We start from the raw sequence: 24,108 nt of genomic DNA, 5'->3' as shown, positions 1-24,108 counted from the left end.
CTTTGCTTTTGGGACGTCCTTTCTTAAGGACAGCTAGGACAAAGATAGATGTGTATGCAGGTTCTCTCACCATGGAGTTTGATGGTGACGTTATTGGCTTCAACATTTTTGAAGCCATGAGGTATCCTCTTGATATAAATGACTGTTATTCTATTGATATTTTGGATGACCTTGCCCAGAAAATGTTTGAGGCCATGAATGAGGATACCCTAGCCACAACCCTCGAACAAGGAGTAGGGTACACAAAAGGTGGTGCCATTATCTCAAAGGAGGAATTGAAGGACACTTGTGAAGGAAAGATAATTGAAAACGTCTCCTTCCTTGAAGCATCCCCTTATGTAGGTAAGTCTAATTCTCCTTTGTCCATTCAGTTATCTACTAACAAGACTTTACCTTCAGTGGTCCAGGCCCCAGAACTTGAGCTTAAACCTCTTCCAGACCATTTGAAGTATGTCTACTTAGGAGACAAGGAGACCTTACCAGTGATAGTGTCCTCTGCGCTTACGACTCCACAAGAAGAGAAGTTGGTGGAGATGCTGAAACAACACAAGACCGCCATAGGATGGACATTGGCGGACATCAAGGGAATTAGCCCTACAACTTGCGTCCATAGGATACTTCTAGAGGAGGGGTCTAAACCCACTAGAGAGGCTCAACGTCGTCTCAACCCTCCAATGATGGAAGTTGTGAAGAAGGAGGTTATCAAACTCCTAGATTGTGGGGTGATCTACCCCATTTCAGACTCCAAGTGGGTCTCTCCAGTTCAGGTTGTGCCCAAGAAATCTGGGGTAACTGTGGTGAAGAATGCTGAGAACGAACTGGTGCCCCAAAGGACAGTCACAGGTCACCGAGTGTGCATTGATTATAGGAAGCTCAACGCAACAACAAGGAAAGATCACTTTCCTCTTCCATTCATTGATCAGATGCTTGAGCGCCTAGCTGGACATGACTACTACTGCTTCTTGGATGGCTACTCAGGCTACAATCAGATTGCCATAGCCAATGAAGATCAAGAGAAGACAACCTTCACTTGCCCCTTTGGGACGTTTGCCTATAGACGTATGCCCTTTGGCCTTTGCAACGCTCCAGGTACCTTTCAGAGGTGTATGGTAAGTATCTTTTCAGATTATATTGAGAAAATCATAGAGGTATTTATGGATGACTTTTCAGTCTTTGGAAAGAATTTTGATGATTGTCTTAATAATCTGGAAATAATTCTCAAACGTTGCATGGAAACTAACCTTGTACTTAATTGGGAGAAATGCCATTTTATGGTTAAGCAAGGAATAGTTTTAGGACATATTGTCTCTGCTAGGGGAATAGAGGTCGATAAGGCCAAGGTTGACATTGTGCGTTACTTACCCTCTCCCACTTCTGTGAGAGAGATTCGTTCTTTCCTTGGCCATGCAGGTTTTTATAGGAGGTTTATTAAGGACTTCTCCAAGATTTCGAGACCTCTATGTCAACTGCTCCAGAAGGATGTGCCCTTTCACTTTGACAAGGAATGTCAAGCTGCTTTTGACAAGCTTAAGGAGTTGTTGACGTCAGCCCCCATCATGCTACCTCCAGATTGGTCCTTGCCCTTTGAGTTGATGTGTGATGCCTCTGACTATGCAGTTGGAGCTGTTTTGGGGCAAAGGAAGGACAAACGACCCTATGCCATCTATTACGCCTCAAGGACTCTAAATGATGCCCAAATGAATTATTCCACTACAGAGAAGGAGCTCCTTGCAGTTGTCTTTGCCCTTGAAAAGTTTCGTTCCTACTTACTTGGTACCAAGGTAATTATTTATACTGACCATGCAGCTTTGAAGTACTTGATGACCAAGAAGGAGGCGAAACCAAGACTTATCAGATGGATCCTACTCTTACAAGAGTTTGACGTTGAAATCAAGGACAAGAAGGGTAGTGAAAACGTGGTAGCTGACCACTTGAGTCGTTTGGTACATGCAGAAGACCCTCTCCCTCTGGTGGAGACGTTTCCAGATGAGCAGCTTTTTGGACTTCAGGTAAGTGAACCATGGTATGCTGATATTGTGAACTATATTGTTTCTAGGAAGATTCCTGATACCATGTCACGTGCTCATAGAGATAGGCTTAAGAAAACTGTTAAGCAATATGTTTGGGATGAACCTTATTTGTGGAAATATTGCTCTGATCAACTGATTAGGAGATGTGTGCCTGAACATGAACATAATGCCATACTTTCGTTTTGCCATTCTAAAGCATGTGGGGGTCACTTTGGGTCTAAAAAGACTGCTTTTAAGGTGTTAGAGTCTGGGTTCTTTTGGCCAACGTTATTTAAGGATGCACATGCATATTGTTTAACTTGTGATAGATGCCAACGAACCGGAAATCTAAGTTCTAGAGATCAAATGCCATTGTCCAATATCATAACTGTTGAAATATTTGATGTCTGGGGCATAGATTTCATGGGACCTTTCCCTTCATCTTTTGGGTTTCTATATATCTTACTTGCAGTGGACTATGTTTCCAAATGGGTGGAAGCAAAGGCCACTAGAACTAATGACTCTAAGGTTGTTGCAGATTTTATCAAGTCTAACATCTTTAGCAGGTTTGGAATGCCTAGAGTTCTCATTAGTGATGGTGGATCCCATTTTTGCAATCGGACGATTGAGGCCTTGTTGAAGAAATATGATGTTACACATAAGGTTTCTACACCTTATCACCCCCAAACTAGTGGGCAGGCTGAGGTCTCAAATCGTCAGATCAAGGGGATATTGGAAAAGACTGTGAACCCCAACAGGAAGGATTGGTCCCTCCGCTTGGAGGATGCTTTGTGGGCCTACAGAACTGCATACAAGACTCCCATAGGTATGTCCCCATATCGTATTGTCTATGGCAAACCTTGCCATTTACCTGTGGAGTTAGAGCACAAAGCTTGGTGGGCTGTGAAGCAGTTTAACATGGATATTGATGAAGCTGGGCTTCATAGGAAGCTGCAGTTGCAAGAGTTAGAGGAGATTAGGAATGATGCTTTCGAAAGTGCCAACATCTATAAAGAAAAGACTAAGGCATTCCATGATAAAATGATTCGAAGGAAGACTTTTGTTGTGGGTCAAAAAGTTCTTCTCTTCCATTCTCGTCTAAAACTCTTCCCAGGTAAACTTCGTTCTCGTTGGATTGGACCTTTTGTTATCACTAATGTGTTTTCTCATGGAGCTGTGCAGATAAAGAGTGAACAAACAGGTAACGAGTTCAAAGTGAATGGCCATCGCTTGAAGCCTTACTATGAGGCCTTTGTGGAACACGAAGTGGAGGAAGTACCCCTCCAAAACGTTCCACCTCTTGAGGATTAAATGGAGGTACAAGTCTAGGCTGAAAGACTATAAACATTAAGCGCTGCTTGGGAGGCAACCCAATTCAGAAGTAGCTGTGGAGGAGCCTTCAACGCAGATTTGCTCTTTTTCCTCCCTACTTCTTTATTTTATGCTTTTTGTTTGTCTTTGAACTTTATTTTCGTAAATTCCATCTCTATATGCTTAAGTGTTTCATTGCATGCTTATAATTGCTTACATTGAGGACAATGCAATATTTAAGTGTGGGGGAAGGGATTTACATTTTTGTCTTTTATTTTGAGTCATATATATTGAAAAATACAAAAAAATCGAAAAATGTCATAAAAATAAAAAAAAATTTCGTTGCTTTTGTTTTTGTTTTGAGTCTATAGGATGCCCTTTCAACTGTCTAGGATGATTCTATATCTCTGAAATCATGACTAAAAGAGGATCACAACATTGAGATGATTTTTAACATGGTATTCTTTGGTTAATTGAGATATATGAAAAATGTATGCATGTGTAGTGGATATGGATCTCGTGACCTTGGTACAGAATATGAGCATGTTAGGATGAGTTTTGATTCATAAAACCCATGTGAGATATTTGAGCCATGTTCCTTTTTCTTGGAGTGAAAATGAAAATATATTCTTAATTTCTTGGCGATGTTTTGATGATCTCATTATTCTTTCATCTTGATTGACTGCTTGCCATAGATTAAGTTTAATGGACTAGAGATGCTAGAATTCGCTCTTGTGCTTGTTGAGACGTAATATCAATACATGGCCCTGATTCTGGAAGGGATAGAGGTTCTCTAGGAATTACCACCATTGCCATATAAACTTGTGTCCCTATTTGTGCCCGTCGTGGGACCCCCCTAGATAAGCCCCTTTGAGCCTACATTAAGCCTTTTCGTTCATCACTTTAAAATCCTTAACCATGAAGCTTAGTATAGTTACAACTCTACCCTTTGTTCTAAGAACTTAGTAGAGCTAACTTTTGAGACATATTACATGGGTTTGGTGTTAAAGATGAAGATTGAGAAGAGGTGAAAGTTCAAGTGTGGGGGTAGACTTGTCCATGAAAAGAAAAAAATATGAGAAAGCCGTAAAAAAAAAAAAAAAAAAATGAAAAGAAAGAAAAAATATATACGGCTAAAAAGAAATAAAAAGAAAGAAATGTTTATGGATTTTAGTCCCCCATACTTAGTGATTTCGGAGTTTACTTTAAATTGAAGGCCCACTACAGAAAAATTTGGCCTTTGTCCATTTCACTAGGGTCAAGGGAAGTTTACATTGAAGATTGGGCCCAACATGAAGACATTTGGCCCTTTTATGTGACCTATATGGGGAAGTGACGTTTTTGCAATGCCTTGGTGGAATTTCGAGATCTCTACATTCATATGAGCTCTACTAGGTTTTTAGGACACTTTGATAAATCCTTACCTTTCGTTTCTTTAAACCTTGAGCCTGAGCCCCATTACAATCCTTGAGAGAGAGGACCTTCTTGATCCTTAAGATGGGACAGCCCTTGATGTGGAGATGAGTTACAAGAGTTGAACCTATGGCAGTCCATTCGTGCAAGTAGTTGATATCCTTCATGAGATCTTTAAAAGAATATTTATGTGCTTTCGTTTCTTTATATGTGATACACTTGTTTATCTTTCACATATACTTGAGTGAATAAGCTTTTAAGCATTGCCATGATCTGAGAAAAGAAAGAGGGATATACTTGTGAGATTTGAATCATACTTGTCTGAAGCATGCTAAGCTTAAACCCATCACCATTGTTACAACCAAGTCCTACTTGTGTATGTGTGGATTATATGTTTTAATTAATTCTCGAATGCCTAAACATTGATTCTTGGTGAAGTGCTAATCTTGGTGTGGTGAAAGTAAGAGATTGCTGAGACAAAAAGTTGAAGGGCAATAGAGTCTTTGTTTGTTTGAGTCTTTAATTTTCGTTGAGTCTTAGTGTGTGTCTTTGTTTGATTTTGCTAAGGGACTAGCAAAAGCTAAGTGTGGGGGAATTTGATAGGAGCATTTTAATGCGACGTTTTAACTGCATTTCCTTACATTTCTTGCGTCATTTCCTTAGTAAAACTCTGTTTAGGAAAGTTTCCATTCTTTGATTGGGAAAGTTCCTATTTGTAGAAAGTTTCCATTTTTCTTAGTTTCTATTTTCCATTTTTAGAAAGTTTCTATTCTTGTAGTTTTCATTTCTCATTTCTGGCAAGTTTCTATTTTTCATTTTTAGTAACTTTCTATTTTTCATTTTTAGTAAGTTTCTATTTTTCAAATTAGGAAAGTTTCTATTTCTCATACTAGTTTCTATTTTCAGGACCTCCGAGCTAAAAAGTGGAAATGAACGCACGAATGGAAAGAGGAGCCTGCGAACATCAAGACGAACAAATATGAGAGATAACGGTCCACACATTTGAGCAGAAATGAAGAAACAAGCTTTCCTAGTGCAACCAGGAAACCCTGCGAAATGGAGGAGAGCTTACCAATGAAGTTTCCAACGCAACTATGAAAAGAAATGAAGAAAATGAAGTGTTTTGCGTTGGAAAATAAGAAGGCTTGAAGATGAAGCAACGAAGCCCAAGAGCACTTTGAATTTTCGGCAAAATGGATCATGGCCCATCATGGCCCAAGAGATTAGGGTTTGTGACGCATGAAGAAACCCTAGGAGAGTTTTGCCGTCCAAAATGAAGAGAGAAACAAGGAGTTGGCGTCCAAAAATCAGAAATTAAAAGGAGATATTCTAGGGAGATTTTCTAGGGCTATTTTTATGGAAATACATCAAGAGATAAACCCTAGAAGATCTTTTGCCGTCCAAGCCAAGAGGAAAAGAAGGAATTGCCGTGATATTCATGAAGAAACCCTAGAGAATTCGGCAAGGAGAGATTCTAGGGGAGAGTTTTAAGGAAAGCCAAAGTGTGGAGACCAAGAAACGGCCAAAAAGGAGTCTAGGTTCGTTCCCTATATTCTCTAAGGAAGTTTGGCCGAAATTGAACTACAAAATCAGAATATATCTTTATATATTTCGGCCAAAAATATTAGGGAATTAAAATGGAGTTTTGTGATTGGTTGAACCATGTCATAGGGCTTATTTGGCAAGCTATTATTGGAGGAAATTATGTGGCATTTTCAGATTAATTCCTTGGGATATTTAGAGGTTTACACGGCTTGGAAAGCAAGGAGGCGTCCACTATATATTCTCACACATTCTCAACGTCAAGGGTTCCTTTCCTTTGTGTTTTACAACTTTAGAAAAAATTCAGAAAAGCTCTCTAGCCTAGCCGTGCTCTTCTCCATCCTCTAAGGCAACCACGAAGTGCAAGCAAGGCCAAGGAAGAAGAAGACAAGCCGTGAACACCATCCATCCTCCACCTTGAAGATTGCTTTCGAAATTCAAGAGATCACATCACCTTTTCGTTCATCACCATCTCCATCTCTTGGTGTAATTCGATTCTTCCTTGTAACTTTGTTTGTATTTTCGTTGGTTATGCCTTAGTTGACACATATGTTTGAACAAGTATTGTTTTCTGAAATTTTATGATTAATAGTTAATTTTCAGATTCATACTTTGCGAATTATGGTTGCTTATGTGTGAGTGTTTGATTAAATTTGCATGATAGAAATCTTTTGTATGTTAATCTTAAAGGGTTCGAAACTTTTAGGGTTTTTATATAATTGGTGCTATGAATTTAAGAACATGAATCAACTTTTTGGTTTTGTGTTCTTGAATCAATAAGTAGTAAAGGTTTTGTACAAAAACCGAATTTAATCAAAGAAGATTGCAATTAGGTGGACTTTTTCATACTAAGTTGCACATTTGAATTGATAGCCTTTCTAGATGCTTAATGCGTTAAACATGTATGATTGACTAGCTTTCTAGGGCTTGAATGCATGTTTGATAGGATTAGTCTATGTGCTTTCACTTAGATTAATTAGCGTTGAAAGTAAAATATGGGAAATTGTTTGCTTTGAACGTTTCACATGATCAATTCCTCTTGCATGACTATGATGAACAATGATGAACTTGAATCAACTTTAATCATGGGTTTCGATTTGATCTTTGTTCTTGCATTCCATTTATATTTTTTATGTTTTAGCATTTTAATTATTTTGTTAACTTAGTTTAATTTTCAAAAAAAAAAACCCAAAATCAAAAACCCCCTTTTTATTCGTAAATAATGTGCATGTGTGTAAATATTATACTTTGTTTTAATTTTAATTGTTTAATTGTTTGACAATGACAGGTGTACCCTCAATCCCCGGAATAGAACGATCCCTATTTGCTTATACTACTAACGATATTTCAGGGTTAAATTATGCGCTTGCTCATAGCGTATCAGGTTCAGCCTCTACCCACTTAGTTTGGTAGTCTACTGCTGGGATGGCGTATTTGAATTGTCCCATCATTGTCGTAGGGAGTTTACCGATGAGGTCCAGTCCTCATTGGCAAAAAGGCCACTGTGCGAGTAAAATAGAAAGAGCAATCGGCGGTGCCCTGGGGATGTTGGCGTACATCTGGCACTTATGGCAGGAGTTGGAGACAGCCTCCGCCAATGCTGACATTGTTGGCCAGAAATACCAGGCATGGAGAGCCTTGTGTGCCAAGGATCGGGCCCCTGCGTGGTTACTGCAGACTCCCCCGTTGATATCCTTCAGTATCATGTGGCCTTCATCCTCCGTGACGCACTTAAGGTTAAGGAAGCTATGACCCTTTTATACAATTTGTTGTTCATTATCGTGTACCAGACTGACCTGAGTTGTAATCCCCTAGCCTTGACCTTGTCTTCCGGGGTAAGGCCGTCAACCATGTACTTGAGTATCAGGTCCATCCATGACTGTGTGGTCCCGATGGTGAATATCTCTGATACTCTCTTTGAAGTGCTTGGCTTGTCCAACGTTTCCACCTTTATGGCACCGTAGGCAGTACTAGGCGGGGCTGCTGCGAGCTTAGTGAGGGCATCTACCTTATTATTCTTTGCTCTTGGTATCTGAATAATTGTGAACGTGGTGAACCGTTGCACCAATGTCTTGGCGTGTTATGTTCCCGGTAGGTAAAATGAGTGCTCAATGGTGTTAGCCTCTTGTACTCGGTAAGGTTGGAGTGAGGGCATGAGGCTCCAAAGGGTTTTGGGCCTCTTATACCTGATGGGTTGAATGAAGACTTGAGCCTTTTGTATCTGATTGTATAACTGAGGGTGTTAACCTCTTGTACCCTGTGGGGTTGAATAGAGGGCTTGAGTCTCTTATACTGAAGGGGTTGAATGAGGGCTTGAGCCTCCTGTACCCGATGGGGTTGAGTGAGGGTTTGAGCCTCCTGCATCCAATGGGGTTGAAGTGAGGGCTTGAGCCTCTAGAGGGTTTGGACCTCTTATACCCGATGGGGTTAAAGTGAGGGCTTGAACCTCCAGAGGGTTTGGGCCTCTTATACCCGATGGGTTGAATAAGGGCTTGAGCCTCTTGTATCCGATTGGATAACTGAGGGTGTTAACCTCTTTACCTGGTGGGGTAACACATGTGCATGTGAGACATGTGGTTCGGCAGTTACCGAGGTGGTAATAAATGCGCGTCTCCTCAGTTGTTTGACGGTTGCGTGGATTGGTAGTGGAAGGAGTGCGTGGGACACGTGTCATAATCTGACGGTTTTGGGGCATTTCAGTTTCGATTGTTGTGATTGAATTTAAGAGGGAAAGTTGCTTTCTCTTCTTCACTTTTCGCTATTTCTTCCTCTTCCTCAGAGAACCCTCTGCAACTATTCTTGTAAGTGTCGATTTCTGGAGATAGGAGGCAATCGACTGTAGGCGTTTAGTCTGTTGGAAAGCTTGAAAGGAGGCGAGCGACTACGGTACGTGAAAAAGGTAAGAGACTCCTCCTTAACTTGTGAAATTGCGGTGTGTATGTTTTGATTTATATGGTTTTTTTTTTTTAATGGGTTTTTGTTTTGTTACGGATATGATATTTGATTTCTTTGTTTTGCGTTTGCAATTGTGAAACTGTTGTAGTAAGTAGAGTGGACTAAGATGCAATCCTTGATTTGGGTAGCAATCTGTAGATGGTGATTTTGGGTGTTTTGAGTTTATGGGGTTTCTGGGTTTTCTGGGATTTATTGTTTCTGGGTTTTGAAGTTGGAGTGGGGAGTGATCCACACTCCAGCGGAGCCCTAGATCCGTAATTCTAGGCTGACTCCTTTGTTTCTGATTCCAGATACCGGACTTAATCAAGGCTAGGGTACTCGTTGGCTTAAGACGGAATCAGAAACAAGAGCTGTTGGTGGGGGAGAGGAGTTATCTTACCAAGCCTCCGAGAGGTAGGCGGAGGTCGACATAGATCACTATTTGGCAAGCAGCGATACCGGGGAGGTTCTAGGGCCTAGGAGATCGGGTCCTCCACAGGAGTGGTCTCAGAGATTGAGGGAAGTGCGCAGGGAACTGAGGGTGATCAGAGAATCCAAGGTCCGGGGATGGGGTAACTGTTGCCATCCCTAAAGGTATACCGAAACTGAGGTACACGCCAGGGAGAAGCATGATAATGGATGAGATCAAATCCTTTAAATGGAGGTGGGGAATACCGGATCAGGTGGGGATTACCTTAGTAGTAATATTTGATATTACCTTACACATGTATTCCACTTTAATGTGCCTACTAATGGTGTATAACTTGTAAATTGCATATGATGTGGATCAATCAAAAGCGATGACAAGATGAAAAATGAATTTAGAGAAACTGATCGTTGGATGGGAAAATTGGAATATTTCATGGTTGTTTTAAAAAATTTAGCCAATTTCATATTTTTTCAACTTCGATCCACTTGGTCAAATATAGTTACCTTTATAACCCTATATTTATATATCAAATTCCTTAAAGAGCAATCCCATCAAGATATATGAAACTGGGAAAACCGACCATAGGGTAAGAGGATTGGAATATTTTATGCATGTTGTCAAAAATTCAGCCATTTTTGTTATTGTTTCGACTTTGATCCATTTGGTCAACTGATTATGCGCTTATACTTCCCTAAGGGAAGCCGAACCATGATAGGATAAAAATTCCTAAATTTTTACATTGATTGATTTAGCTCATACCCACAAGAGTGTGAGAGCTGACATATCGAAAAAAGAAGTTGGGAATGAGCGGTTATGTGCATATTAGTTTTATGTGGTATTAGGGTTTAAGGTTGACGTACTAGATCGAGATCCAAACGACGACAAAAATAGCTGAAATTTTTACCATAACCATTTCTTATTATCATGCTAACATCCAACGGTTAATTTTATGAAATTCTATTTCCTCCATCTTGTTGCTTATGGAAGGTATACTTGGTTCATATAACTAATAAACAAGTTAAACCACAATAGTATGCATATAAGGATTTTGTGTGATCCAAAAAATCGAAACTGAAAATTGATAAATTTGACACTACCCATCTACTTAAAGTGTATTAATAGGTATTATGTAAAAAAATTAACCCGATCCTCCATCATTTCGACACCAAATAAAGTGGTCAACCCTTTATACACATATACTTCCCTAAGGGGAGCTGAACCACAAGGTGATAAAATTTTCGAATTTTTTACATCGGTTGATAAAGCTTATATCCATGATAGTGTGAGAGCTGACATATCAAAAAAAGAAGTTGCGAATGAGCGGTTATGTGCATATTAGATTTATATGGTATTTAGGGTTTAGGGTTGACCTAGTAGATCGAGACCCAAATGACGACGAATATAGCTAAAATTTTGACTATAATCATTTATTCTTATCATGATAACATCCAACGGTTGATTTTGATAAAGTATATTTCCTCCACATTGTTGCTCATGGAAGGTATACTTTTAGACACAACTAATAAACAAATTAAATCATATTAGCAAACATATAAGGATTTTGTGCGATCCAAAAAATAAAAATTGAAAATCGATAAATTTGACATTACTCATCTATTTGTAGTGTATTAACAGGTACTCCGTAAAAAAATTAACCTGATCCGCCGTCATTTCAGCATCAAACAAAGCAGTCAACCCTTTATATGCTTATACTTCCTTAAGGGGAGCTGCACCATGAGAAGATAAACTTCCCAAAATTTTTACATTAGTTGATATAGTTCATACTCACGAGAGTGTGAGAGCTGACATATCGAAAAAAAAAAAATTGCAAATGAGCGGTTATGAGCATATTAGTTTTATGTGGTATTTAGGCTTTAGGGTTGACGTAGTAGATCGAGCCACAAACAACAACAAAATTAGCTGACATTTTGACCATAACCATTTCTTCATGTGATGATAACATCCAACGGTCGATTTTAATAAAATCTATTTCATCCACCTTGTTGCTTATGGAAGGTATATTATTTTATACGACTAATAAATAAGTTAGACCACATTAGTAGACATATAAGGATTTTGTGCGATGCAAAACATCGAAACTTGAAATCGATAAATTTGACCTTACCCATATATTTATAGCGTATTACTAGGTACTGTGTGTTTGGCTCCAGTTTTGTTGCAGCTGGTCAACAGTCTCTTTTCTGCGCGGGCGTGCCAGCACCGTTCGGGTGCGGTCATCGGGGGTGTCCCTTGACCTGACTTCTTTTGAGCGATTGTGGACGAGGAGAGCACCAACCTCGTCGCGGGATTCTTTGTGTCTCGTGGTGAGGACTTTTGCTAAGCTTCTTCAAAATCACACAATCGATACTCGACGTCGTAGATCGAGCAGAGCGAAAATCACTGAGAAGTGGGGAGAACTTGCTAAAGCGTGACTTTAGCTTGGCTGGTTTGCGAGGGCGTTACCCTTGCTTGGCTGGTTCCTTAACCGTTGTGGTCGCGGTACTACAGTCGGCTCCCGAGGAGACTAGGACCGAAGCACGTTGACAGAGGGTTTAGTAGCACTGACAGTCGGCTCCTGAGGATTCTGGGACTGGAGTGTGGTCACCGGTAAGAGAATGAGAGGGGTTGCTCTGGAGAGGCTTGGATAATCGTAGAGATTGATTGATGAATTGTCTGTCTTGTTACTTCGTCGTAGCCTCTATATATAGGCTACCTAGGCCATAGTGGTTGGCCTTAAACAAATCATGATGGGTTTTCCATTTAAGCACTAATGGAATCATGATAGGTTTTCTAACTAAGCACTAATGGAATTATGATAGGTTTTCCAATTAAGCACTTATGGAATCATGATAGGTTTTCCAATTAAGCACTTAATGGAATCATGATAGGTTTTCCAATTGGCCACCATGAAATGTAGTTGAATGCTTCCCCACGTGCATGCCATATTCCTTAATTGAATGGAGTATGAATATTCGCATGGGCGTGTCTTTTCTTGCAACTTGCATAATCTTCCATAATTCTGCAGGTAGGCTTTATATAGCCTCTAAATAATATATTTCGAACTTGTCGACAATATATAGCTTGAGCCACTGACATTGGCTCAATTTCTCCAAGACACGCCTTGTCAGGTCAAAATGCTCATTTTGGGTTCAAACATTGCCCCCGAGACCTCGAAGTCAAAGGTCTTCATCTTGACTGAAGAGGTCTTGAATCAGCACTGCTCTTATAATGTCGTTGCTCCAAAGCCACTTGTATTGGCTTGACTGAAATTACTTGACTGATTTCATATAGGCCATAAAGCTTGAATGCGACAATCTGAATTGCCTTTGTCATGAACTAACGCTTTCTTTGCCAACTTTATTGCCCCCCATGTATCTGATGTCTGGTATGCAGTGAATTGGCCAATAAAGCCACAGATTGGCTTTCCAAGGCCACAACTTAATTGATAATTAAGATGGCCATGGCTTAATTGATGATATGCATGACAACGTCCAGAGTCATGAAAGCCACATGCATGATAATTGAGTTGACCATTTTGAGCATATTTTTGATCACTTTCATGACCGTGGTAGCGTCCAGTAGCAAGACCGCATCTCTCTTGGCCAGATTCTCTTGGAGGCTTTTCTTCTATCTTGCTTTTCCGGAGAAACCCAGAAACAAACAGTTTCAAGTTCTCTCTTTCCTCCAAACTTCATCTTCCATTTCCGAACAAACCCAGAAATGGCACCCAAGAAACCATTCGTTATCGATCAGGCAGATGAAATCACTGAGAAAGCCGCATTCACCTGGCGGACTAACATGGTGTTCAATGCAGAATCAGATCGGAGAGGAGAGAAGTCGACTGATGGGCTTTGGTGGAGGTGATAATCAAGCGAGTTTGGGTCCCACACCTCACGATCGTTTGCCAGATGATGCTATGACCTATTATGGGCTTCTCATCCGCCGTCCCATAGCGGCTCTTCGGCAGGTGCCCGGTGATTTTAGCAGTTGGGGGCCAAGGAGGAAAGTGGGTTTCTGGCCTACCATCGCTCCCGAGGAAAATGTTTGGTATCAGGAGGTCCGAGCGAGAGATTTGGCCCGTTGGGATGCGGTGGGTATCACCCAAACCATCGATCTATGCTTCTGTCTTTCCCATAATACCAGCCCTGCACTGCTAGCCGCCACTCTTTGCTTCTGGAACACCTCTAGCAATACATTTGATTTCCGGTTTGGGCAGATGAGCATAACTCTGCTGGATGTTCTTACCATCATGGGGTCGCCCATTGACTTTGACCCCTATGTGCATGGTCAGTTTGATGGCATTTAATTTCCTTTGAGAATGGATATGGCTGGTCGGGGGCATCGCAGCAAATCCTACCCATTCTGGCGCGACTATTACTGCACCCAGCGTGACCACACAGGAGGTATCGCATTCCTAGAATTCTGGTTTTGCAAATTTATCTTTTGCACTTCTTCCAATAAACCTACTAGACCTTGGAATTCTCTGGCCACTGCTCTCTACAATGGTATTTGTGTTTGTAACGCCCCAATTTGCACCTCTCCAAATTGGTTACGTTACAGTGCCGCGAATCTTTAGAATCACAAGCTAAGAAAGCTTAACTCATGTCCTAAAGAGACGCAAGGCAATTTAACTAAGAACCAAAAGTTTTGAAATGGTAAGAGTTGGCGGAATGCGTAAAGTTTAAAGCGAGGTGAAATTGAAAACTTTATTCCTGTTTACTAAAAGAACAACATTATAACTAAACAATGTCAAGAGGGACATTACTACTCAATTGAAACAAAAATGAAAGGACAACATTGAAAATAAATTCTAGTTTGGTTCAAACCATTTGAATACGAAGTGAAGAAGCTTAGCAAAGATTGACAAATACACGTTAACATTCACCTCAATCAAACAATGACAATTTAGTAGAGGTGAATAAAATGTGAAGGTAAATATACCGAAGAGTCAAGTAAAAATGTAACACCCAGCTCAGTCCCGAAATCCTCCTCAATCCTCGTGCACAGTACCTGCAACACCAACTATAGTAGGGGTGAGCTTTCGTCCTCGCTGCTCAAACATCAACCCTAGCTAGGTTTTAAAACCAAATGGTAATTGGCGCCAGTTGAGTAAAATATAATAAAATTAAATGAAGGAATTCCCAATATGAAACCGTGTGAAAACAAATGAGTACCCGGGTAAAATCAAACCTGATGACCGATCTAATACTAGCCAACTACATCATCACCGAAGATGTAAATCTTCAACAACAGGTGAAGAGTAGCAAGAGTGTCCATTTATGCCGTACCACCTAGATCTAGTGTCACACCTCAAGGATGTCAGACACCATCCCGTCCATACAGCCCCTCCGGAGGTTTAGGGGATCGAAACCCAAGGAAGTCGCTATGCCCCGCTCACTCTCAAGTCATCTCATTAACTCAAGTGTTAAATCTTAAAAACCACTTCAAACCATAAAACAATGTATAAAACAAAAGAGCACTAACTAGGGTGAAGCCTCCCTACCTGGAATCCTTGATGTGTAACTCCCAGCAAGTACCACAGAACCACTCTTCAAATCACTTGAGTTCTTGATCCTATTATAAACATGCAAACCACCATCAGTCCTAATAACATTTCTCCATTAGACTAAATCACTCCAATAGAGACTGAGCAATAGCTAGAGCTTCACCATGTGTGGGCTTATTCTGAGAAGAAAACATTGATCAGAATGTTCTGAACAGAATGCTTAGAAAATACTGGTTTATAGTCACTTTCGAACAAAGACAAAACCTTTTCTAAGCCTTTCGAACTGAAGTTAAGTTTCAGGCATGCTTTGCATGTCTAATCTAACTTACTGAAGATCGAGGACAGAAAACAAGTGTAAAGGTTCTCAAATCAATTGTTTGTAACAATAAGCTGCAAGTTTGAGAAAATTCCAGGAAACTGGTAACAAGCAAGAAAATTTTACCAACAATTAGTCTTTCAGTGATTTCAAGCAAAACTTTCCAGATTTAAGTAGACATGCACAGCTACTACTTTGCAAAGTTTCATGCAAATCGAAGTTCAAATGAAGGTTGAACAAGAATTTAAAATTGACAGAAACGCTGATTCTGCAGAAATCCTGAAACAGTGCAGTAACTTCAAAATAGCACAAGTATCTCATTTTAAATCCATTTTTCTTGAAACCAAGCTCAAAATGATCATTGAAGAGTCTATTTTAAGCTGTTAAAAACTGAGAGTAAAACAAGAAGTATAGATTTTTCGAAAATCATGGAATAGCCCACTGGTTCAGCTTGGTGTTGTCTTTGAGGCAGAACATCAAACACTTGGAGTGCAGTAATTGAACTTTGGTCTCTTCCAGTCCTACCCATCCTAATGGGTTTACCAAAACGTAATAATCAAAAGTGCATTCCATTACAACCTTGAATAGCTTTAAGAACTGGGATTTAACAAAAAGTAGAAGTTCTTACCGAAAGGAAAGAAAATTTCTGGTATTGAAGCAAAATAGAGAGAAGCTCAGTGGTTTGAAATCTCAAAGTCCTCCATTTGTTCTGTCATAGTGAAATATGTGAATTAGAGGAGGTTTACAAGACATGCAAGGCAATAGAAGACCTGGAGCTACGAAATTGGAAATGTGCAGAAGGAGGTTTGATCAATCCGATCTTCATACCTCTTAACATGAGGAGAAACAGGGCATAGAGGAAAAGTAGCCACTGATTTTCGACCTTAGCTAGAAGAAAGCAAAGTAGCAGGTTTAAGTGTTTCTGAGCATAAGAGGAGAGCTGGAGTGAAATGGAAAGAGAACAAAGGTAGCTTGGTTTCGTTAACTGAGTGGTTTGTTGTAAAAGAGTCTAGGTAATGAATATATATAGGTGACATTTTAAATAAACTAAATAAACATAGGCTAAAGGACTTTTGTTAATGAAATATGCTGAAAAGGTAAGAAATAGATTAAAAGCGGGAATTATTTGATTTCTAGTCGAAGTAAAAGAAATATGACGAAATGGGAGAACATGACTATGACTCATTTAAAAATCAGGATAGGTATTCATCAAGGCTAAGTGTCACGGGCCGAACTTTGCAATACGCAAAGCGGACCGTGCGGCACTTGCTAGCAAGCAAGTCAGCCAAGTGAGTACCTTGCAAGGAACAATGAAAGCCACACGATATTAAAATAGTGCTAGTGACAAGCAAGAACACAATTATATGAATGTTGGGGCAACCACAAAGAACAATGAATAATCGAAAGGAAAGATCAAAGAGCAATCTCACGGGGCACAGATGATTGAATAATTCCTCTTTTATTGATGGTAAGACGGTAAGGGAGGCAAAAGTACATGTGCTTACCTATACTAGTTCCGTAGTCCAAACTATGCCGACTAGGAACCCCTCCCTATAGAGCATATCGGCCTTACATGAACCTGGCAGGAGGAAACATGAAAAAGGCCGAGGAGACTAATTGCTAAATAAAATAAATTACATAATTTGTAAATTACCAAAACAACCCTAGCACGCAAGCAAACCAACCAAAGGCTTAACTAATGACCCTGGACAAGGTTGCTTGCGGCATTACAAGTGCGGCCCCTAACACTAAGGAATGCTCACTTTTGACTAGGTAACTCCCTAAGCTAGTTCCTAGGATTCAAGGCTCTCACAGTGTTGGCCTTGGGCAACCTATATTGGGTGCGTTATATCGCTCCCTTTATAAAGTCGTAATGCGCCCCTTCGATACCGACATTAGTGGCCCTTTCTGGATTCTCGTCTTTTGGCTGCAAATTTATTTCCCTCGCTTCCGTCCGCGGTGATATTCCAAAGGATCCTCCAGTCGATTCCCTTTTGGGGAATTGGCTTTGCCGCAACGTAAGGTATCGAGCTCCACCCTACTCCGAGTGTTTTATTTACTTGTACTTGCTGGAAGAGATGTCGGACCCAAAAATAGTCTTTTCTAGGCGATTCCCTCCTCCCCTTGATGATGGCTTTCTGCCCAGTGGATGGGATCATAGCGAAAGAGCCCTCCTGGCCTTTCGTCGTGCCATCTCCTGCTTGGATATTCGTCTTGCCACCGACCGCATAAGCTACGAGCTCTATGCCCCTAACCACTTTGCTCGCCAATTTGGGTTGGCCCAGTTGGTACCCTGGCCTCTGGTTGACTCTGCCAATTACTACACCTCTTGGCGGAGATTAGCCCCGCCTGGGTCTGCCCCCTTTCAGAGTCAGTTTACTTTAATAGTGATTCCCCCTAGGATCAGAGCGTTGTACCCCCTCAACAATGTCGACGATGATTATGCTGATTGGTGGAAAGAAGTGTCTGTGAACTGTTGGGACCTGCCATATGACGAACTCTTCGCCCTGATCTTTCGTGGCATGAGTAGTCCTGGTCCAGAGGACCGCGAGATTCTTGAGCGCTTCTCCAACCTTGCAGCACAACCCCCGCGACCTATTCTACCTTCTCGCTCATCACGTCCAGGGATAAAAATCCACGAGCCTGGGGCAACAGTAAGTTTTCGTCTTTCTTCATCATTCCTTTTCCTTGTCTTGATTTTCCCATTCTTATTCCTGAGTGTGTTTTGCAGCGAATTACCCGGAGCAGGACAACCTCTGTTCAGGTCGGGAAACAAAGGGCAATAGCAAATGAGACTCCTGAGGGTGAGTCTTCTCATGATGAAGATCCCGCTGAGGTAATTTGGTTAAGAACAACGATCCTAAACTTGTATATTTGGTGCTTCCCCACTTTTTGAGTTGTGATTCTTTTCTTGTACAGGCCACTGCTGTCTTAGCTCGTAAACGCGATCGAGCTCAATTCGTCGAAGAGAGTTTTGAAGATGACGAACCTCTGAGAATGCGATTGGTAAACTCCGGCCCCGTCTTATCCTATTTAAATTTTAGAATCTAGGCAGGATCTTCACTATGTATCTTTTGACAGGTCCGTTAGAGGACCACTAATCCCTCTCGCCTGAGTGAGGCTGGATCCTCGGTCGCCGCGGAAGAGCCAACTCTCTCGCTAGTTCAAGAATCAACTAGCCCCGTGGCGCCTCTTCCCTCTCCCACATCTACAGAGCATCCGCAAGGTCCTACCATTCTAATAACGATCTCCGATGACGACTCCCTGGAGCATGAAAGCATGGAAAGCCACTCTGAGGCTTCTGCCGCTTATAAGGAACTAATGACGACAAAGATTCCCGCGGCACTAGAGGTCCAAGAGGTGAATGAAGCGGGGCCTCTTCCTCTTGGTGACCACGTACCAGATATCGACCCGACAGCTCGAGAGGTAAGCCACTGTTGGCCAATGCTTTCCATTTCCCTTTAGATCCAAACCCGCTCTCCGACATTTCTGAACCTGACCAGGATTCTGTTTGTACCGAGGAGGTGGTCCTTGATGCCTTAAGCTCTGGCCGGCGGGACGTACATCCCAGGTTTGGGGGATGAGGCGAGCAGTGGTGGTCTCTTGATTTCGGAAATAGACGAGGCGAGCGTTGAGGCCGAAGGTTCTGCTCTCAGAGCTGCTCGTTTCCAACACTCTACTGATGAACCTCGCATTGAATTTCCAGAGTCTCCAGCAGCTGAGATGTCGGACCAAGCTAAGGGGGTCGTTGAGGGAAATTATGCTGAAGATGAAAGAATTGAGGAACCAATCGAACTTCTAGCATTGATGACTTATGATTGTGCTGTGAATCCTCCGCCTCTTCCTCCTCCTCCCACTAGGCTTGAAAAGCTAGCTTGAATCCTTGAGGAAACTCCTCCTACCGCAGCTGAACTAGCGAGGACAGAGCTTCGAAACCTTTTGGGATAGCGGCGGCTGGGGCCTGAAGAACTCCCCAGGATCTGGAAAGCCATTGTGTTCCTTCGTCGAGAGCATGCGGTCAATCTAACTCAGCTCGACACTATAGAGAAGCTATTGAAAGACCTTGACATGGCCCGCACTCGCCAATCTGCCGTGGAGGCTCGAGCTCGTGCGGTCCGCGTGGTACGGAATAACCTCGCTAGTCAGATGGTCTTCGCAGCACCTTGAATGATCGGGCCACTCGCATGGGGGAGATAAGGCTCCAGAAGTTAGACTTAGAAGCCCAGATCCGACATCTCCAAGCTCGTTTGGCCCATGTGAACAACGAGCTCAGTGCGGAGGAAGCCCAACTGGACGCTCCCTTGGCTGCCTCCGAAGAAATGACTCGCCACTTGGCCCAAGTTGAAGAACGAGCCTTGTTGATTGAAAACGGGGCCCTTGCTGCAGGCCTCCAGGTTGAGGTGCTTTGTGTGAAGCTTGATTTTGCGAGCCGGCCACTTTAGGCCTCTTATGACTTATAGTAGTGATTTCCTTAGGCCCAATTGTAGTACAAAATATATATATATATATATATATATATATATATATATATATATATATATATATATATATATATATTCTTCTTGTAGTACCGACAGCATCTATATTTCTTAACTAATATTTATCTTTTGGATCCACTTGCTGGCCTCAACTCAAAACTCTTGGTTTTATCTTCTTAATGATTCTTTAACTTCGCATTAACTAACTGTTGAAAACTCCACCGTGAGAAGATAATATTGAAAATGGAACAGTTACCTCCTCGAAAACCGCTCGGTTCCCCCACGCGCCAATAATTCCTTCTTTTTCGAGATTTAGGGCAATTTAATCAAGATTTACTGACACTTAGTTTGACTCTTCGACTGTTCATCCAAGGGTGGAGATTTGCATGCCCTGTTCCTATAAATAGGTGAATTCTGGGGATGGGAACGTTCACGCCAAAAAACCTTCCTTTGAGTTTCAAATCCTAAACAATACCCTTCCTTCCTCTTTCTTTTGCCCCTTCCCTTTTTACGAACAACTTTCTGTCAACTTCAGTCCTTCTCTCTCAGATATTTCTCTGATCTCATTTCCTCTCTTCACTTCACAACTCTCACATGCCTATATCTTCCTCCACATTATAAACCCAAATCCCCAATCCCAAAACCATTTCATCAACTCCAATATTTCTAACAGCAATCTTTCTTAATTACTCATCATCACCACTCTTCAATTCTCGCATTTTCGCAACCCACCACCAATGGAACCACAAACCCAGCAACCAACCGAGGATGGAGGAACCAAAAAAGCAGCCGGGAGAAGTGGTAACATGCTTTGCAAGCGGAGCAGTACCAGGTGGACTCCCACTACAGATCAGATAAGAATCCTCAAGGAGCTTTACTACAACAAGAGAGTTAGGTCCCCAACTGCAGAGCAGATTCAGAGGATCTGTCTCCAGCTGAAACGATACGGAAAGGTTGAGGGCAAGAACGTCTTTTATTGGTTCCAGAACCACAACGCTCGGGAGAGGTAGAGGAAGAGGTCCACTTCGGATGTTCATGTGCCCATGCAAAGATCAGGGCTTGTTGGTAATGGTAATGGTACCAATTGGAAACCTGAGGATCAGTATATTAACTTCAGATCTTCTGCATCTGCTTCTGCTTCTTCAGCTGGTGTGATTACTTTTAACGGGCAGATGGGGAACTATGGTGGTTATGGATCTATGAACATGGAGAAGAGTTTTAGGGATTGTTCAATCTCAGCTGGAGGGGGAACTAGTTCTACTGGTGTTGGTAGATCCATTAGTCACAATTTTGGGTCATGGGTCGGCTGCAGTGTTGACCCATATTCCTCCTCATCCTACACTACTAGTACTAGTACTACTTTCTTTGACATGAATGAAGAACAAACTTTCATGGAACAACGAGGAGAAGATCACCAGGAGATTGAAACCCTTCCACTGTTCTCCATGCACGGTGAGGACATCTTTGGCAACATGAAGACTACATTTGAGGGAGGTGGCGGCTACAACGGTGGCTCTTGCACTTCCCTTAAGCTCAGCCTCAACTCCTACGGCTCGACCCTATTTTCCCGCGAAGGTGTTTTCTCTGAGAGAGAAAAGACAAAGCTCAAAAAAAATTTCGGAGCCGCTGACTCGGATCCAAATGTCCAACTTCAAACTTCGGATCGAGGACCTCCAAGCCCATTTAGCCTCTGTTAAGAATGCGATTGCTGCAGAAAAAGCCCAACTCGATGAACCTTTGGCTGCTTTTGAAGAAATGGGCCGCAACCTGGCCCGTGTCAGAGAACGGGCCACTCAGGCCGAAGCTGGTGCAATTGCGGTGAACCTCCGCGTGGAGGAACTTTGCTTGAAATTGAGCTTCGCGGGCCAATCTTTGTGGGCCTCCTCGAAAACCGTTCGGTCTCCTCACGTGCTACTAGTCCCTTTTTTCCCGATATTTGGAATCACTAATCTCAATTTACTGACATCGGTTTGACTCTTTAACCATCCATCCAAGGGTGGGGATTTGCCTGAAGTCCCTATAAATAGTTGTATTTTGGGCAGGGAATACTCACAACAAATCTTCTGAAATATTCAAGAAATGGCCTTTCAATCCTTGCTTCTCTTTCTCCTTCTTCACAAATCTTCCCCTCATGAAATGGCCTTTAGCCTCTAAATTTTAGGCTTTATGGCGTAATCTCAAGCCTGGGTTAGGCCTTATGGCGTAATCTCAGGCAACCCCTTGTTTCGGCCTTCTGGGAGTCTGGATGGAAAATGTCAGGCTTCATATTGGTTTAGAAACACGAGGGGGCTCCAAGTGTGGGATCTCCGGTCATGCGAGATCATCTTTGTTAGAATCCCACACGCGGAGCGAAACGGGGAAGGGAGGAAGGCAACTTTGTGGTTCGTCTTTCCTCCTATGTTTCCTTCCTTCTGGACCCGGCCCGTGTTGTGCCCTCCAGATGGAAGGGGCTTTAGTTATCACCTCCTTCTCCCCCTCTCTCTTCTTGACAGAATCTTGGAGGGATGAGGAGGGATGGACTCTTTGAAGGAATGGGTTCAAGCTACAGAATGGTTGTTTCCATACTTCACGTCCAACTAATGGTGGTTACCAAGGCTAAAGGGGGTGCAGAGACTCAAGCCGATATTCGGTTCCTTCACTCTCTTCCCCTCCCGGAGATAATGGCGTGGCTCAACCCGACGTTGGATTCCGTAGCTGCTTCCACTTGAGGGGGCTTGGATGCTCCATCTTCTTTCACTAGAGTCTCCCCTTCTCATGGATAATGGCGTTGGCCAAGCCTATGTTGGATTCCTCTGCCGCTTCCATGTAAAGGGGGCGCGGGGGCTCCGTTCCTCTTCTTTTTCCTTCCCTGAAGTCTGCCCCTCCTTGGGATAATGGCGTGGCTCAAACCGATGTTGGATTCCTCTGCCGCTTCCATTTGAAGAAAGATTCAGAACATATCTGAAGACTCTTGTTTTGTAATCTAGCCACTTTTGGCTTTGTAATGAATGTACTGCTTTTAGCCGCAAAGCCACTTTATGAATACAATACTATTTTCTTATCCTGATATTCAAATATCCGTGAGGAGCCAATAATTGTGTTTCGCAAGGCCCCAAATATAGGCCCCCATAGTTGTATATTGAAAATAATATGAACTTTTAAAATATGCTCCGTGTCAAAAAGAGCCTCGCGGTGAAAGTTTTGAGAAAATCCACACCTCAACCCTATTTTCCGCGAAGGTGTTTTCTCTGCTAGAGAAGAGACAAAGCTCAAAAAAATTTCCGAAGCCGCTAACTCGGCTTAGTATAGTGTTACCCCCTAGTCTAGCTAGGCGAACTCAATTCGTTAACTCTCCTGTAGGCCTCTGTGCTGCTTCGAGAATAAACAGGAAGGGCCTCCAAAATGATATCTTCTCCAGCAATTCTTTGAGGAGAAATCTCCTCGAAGCAGATCTGAGTAAGGAGAAATTTCCTTGAAGCAGATCCAAGTAAGGAGAGATTTCCTCGAGGTTGAGTCTCTGTTTCATCACTTCAGCTCCTCATCTTGATGTTCAGCTTCCTCTTTGCTCAGCAGGTGACGGTTTGCTCTGATACTTTTGAACAATCCAATTAAGACCGCAAAGATTGGTCCTTTGGTGCCCCCCAGTTTTGATGTCTGGAACGAATCATGTCCAGCATAATTATTAGTGTAGGACATCAAAACTTAAATGTGCCCCCCAGTCCGAATATGTCTTCTTCACAGAACGCCTCTCTCAGGCATTCAAACAAACACCTTGTATGCATAGCTCATGGTCTCAGACTTTTGATGAAAGCTCAACAGAAAGACCCACAAAGATCAATTTATCAGCAGAGTACAGTCAATAACTACTTATGGGGGATCAAGCTCAATTCTTCGCGGCAGCAGGGGGAGATTACTCTGGATTGGATATGGAGTCTCTTGCAGTTCAATCTTTCTTTTTCTTGCCGGCGGAAAAACCTCTCCCAGAATCCACTTTAGCATCGAAAACCCCTCCTCTTGGTTCTGCTTTGACATCTGCCACTATGGTTGGCATTCTCCATTAAAGCCCATTCGCTGGCCTTTTGGATCGACTCCTCCTCAGTTGTATCTTGTCGACGAGGCTTAAGCTCATGTAGTCATTTCCCGCCAGAAAAGCCTTGGCGAAAATGTTCCTCGCAAACATTCACTGATTT

At 42.1% G+C, this 24,108-nt stretch overlaps 1 protein-coding gene and 1 pseudogene across 1 annotated transcript in view; both read left to right on the top strand.

The window, feature by feature from the left end:
* LOC133711554 (uncharacterized) overlaps positions 1-19,340 on the top strand; it is a 51,328-nt gene extending 31,988 nt beyond the window's left edge. Inside the window, exons 5-8 of the mRNA XM_062137658.1 lie at positions 693-2,617; positions 18,210-18,297; positions 18,381-18,399; positions 19,006-19,340. Coding sequence (XP_061993642.1) covers positions 693-2,617; positions 18,210-18,297; positions 18,381-18,399; positions 19,006-19,340 — 2,367 coding nt within the window. The remainder of the gene's footprint in view (positions 1-692; positions 2,618-18,209; positions 18,298-18,380; positions 18,400-19,005) is intronic.
* A 1,336-nt stretch (positions 19,341-20,676) lies between these two features.
* LOC133711552 (protein WUSCHEL-like) lies at positions 20,677-21,636 on the top strand (annotated as a pseudogene).
* Positions 21,637-24,108: the final 2,472 nt, after the last annotated feature.

The sequence above is a fragment of the Rosa rugosa genome, chromosome 5 (genome assembly GCF_958449725.1).
Source record: "Rosa rugosa chromosome 5, drRosRugo1.1, whole genome shotgun sequence".
In the NCBI taxonomy this organism is placed as follows: domain Eukaryota; kingdom Viridiplantae; phylum Streptophyta; class Magnoliopsida; order Rosales; family Rosaceae; genus Rosa; species Rosa rugosa.
This window is presented reverse-complemented; position numbering and strand designations above follow the sequence as displayed.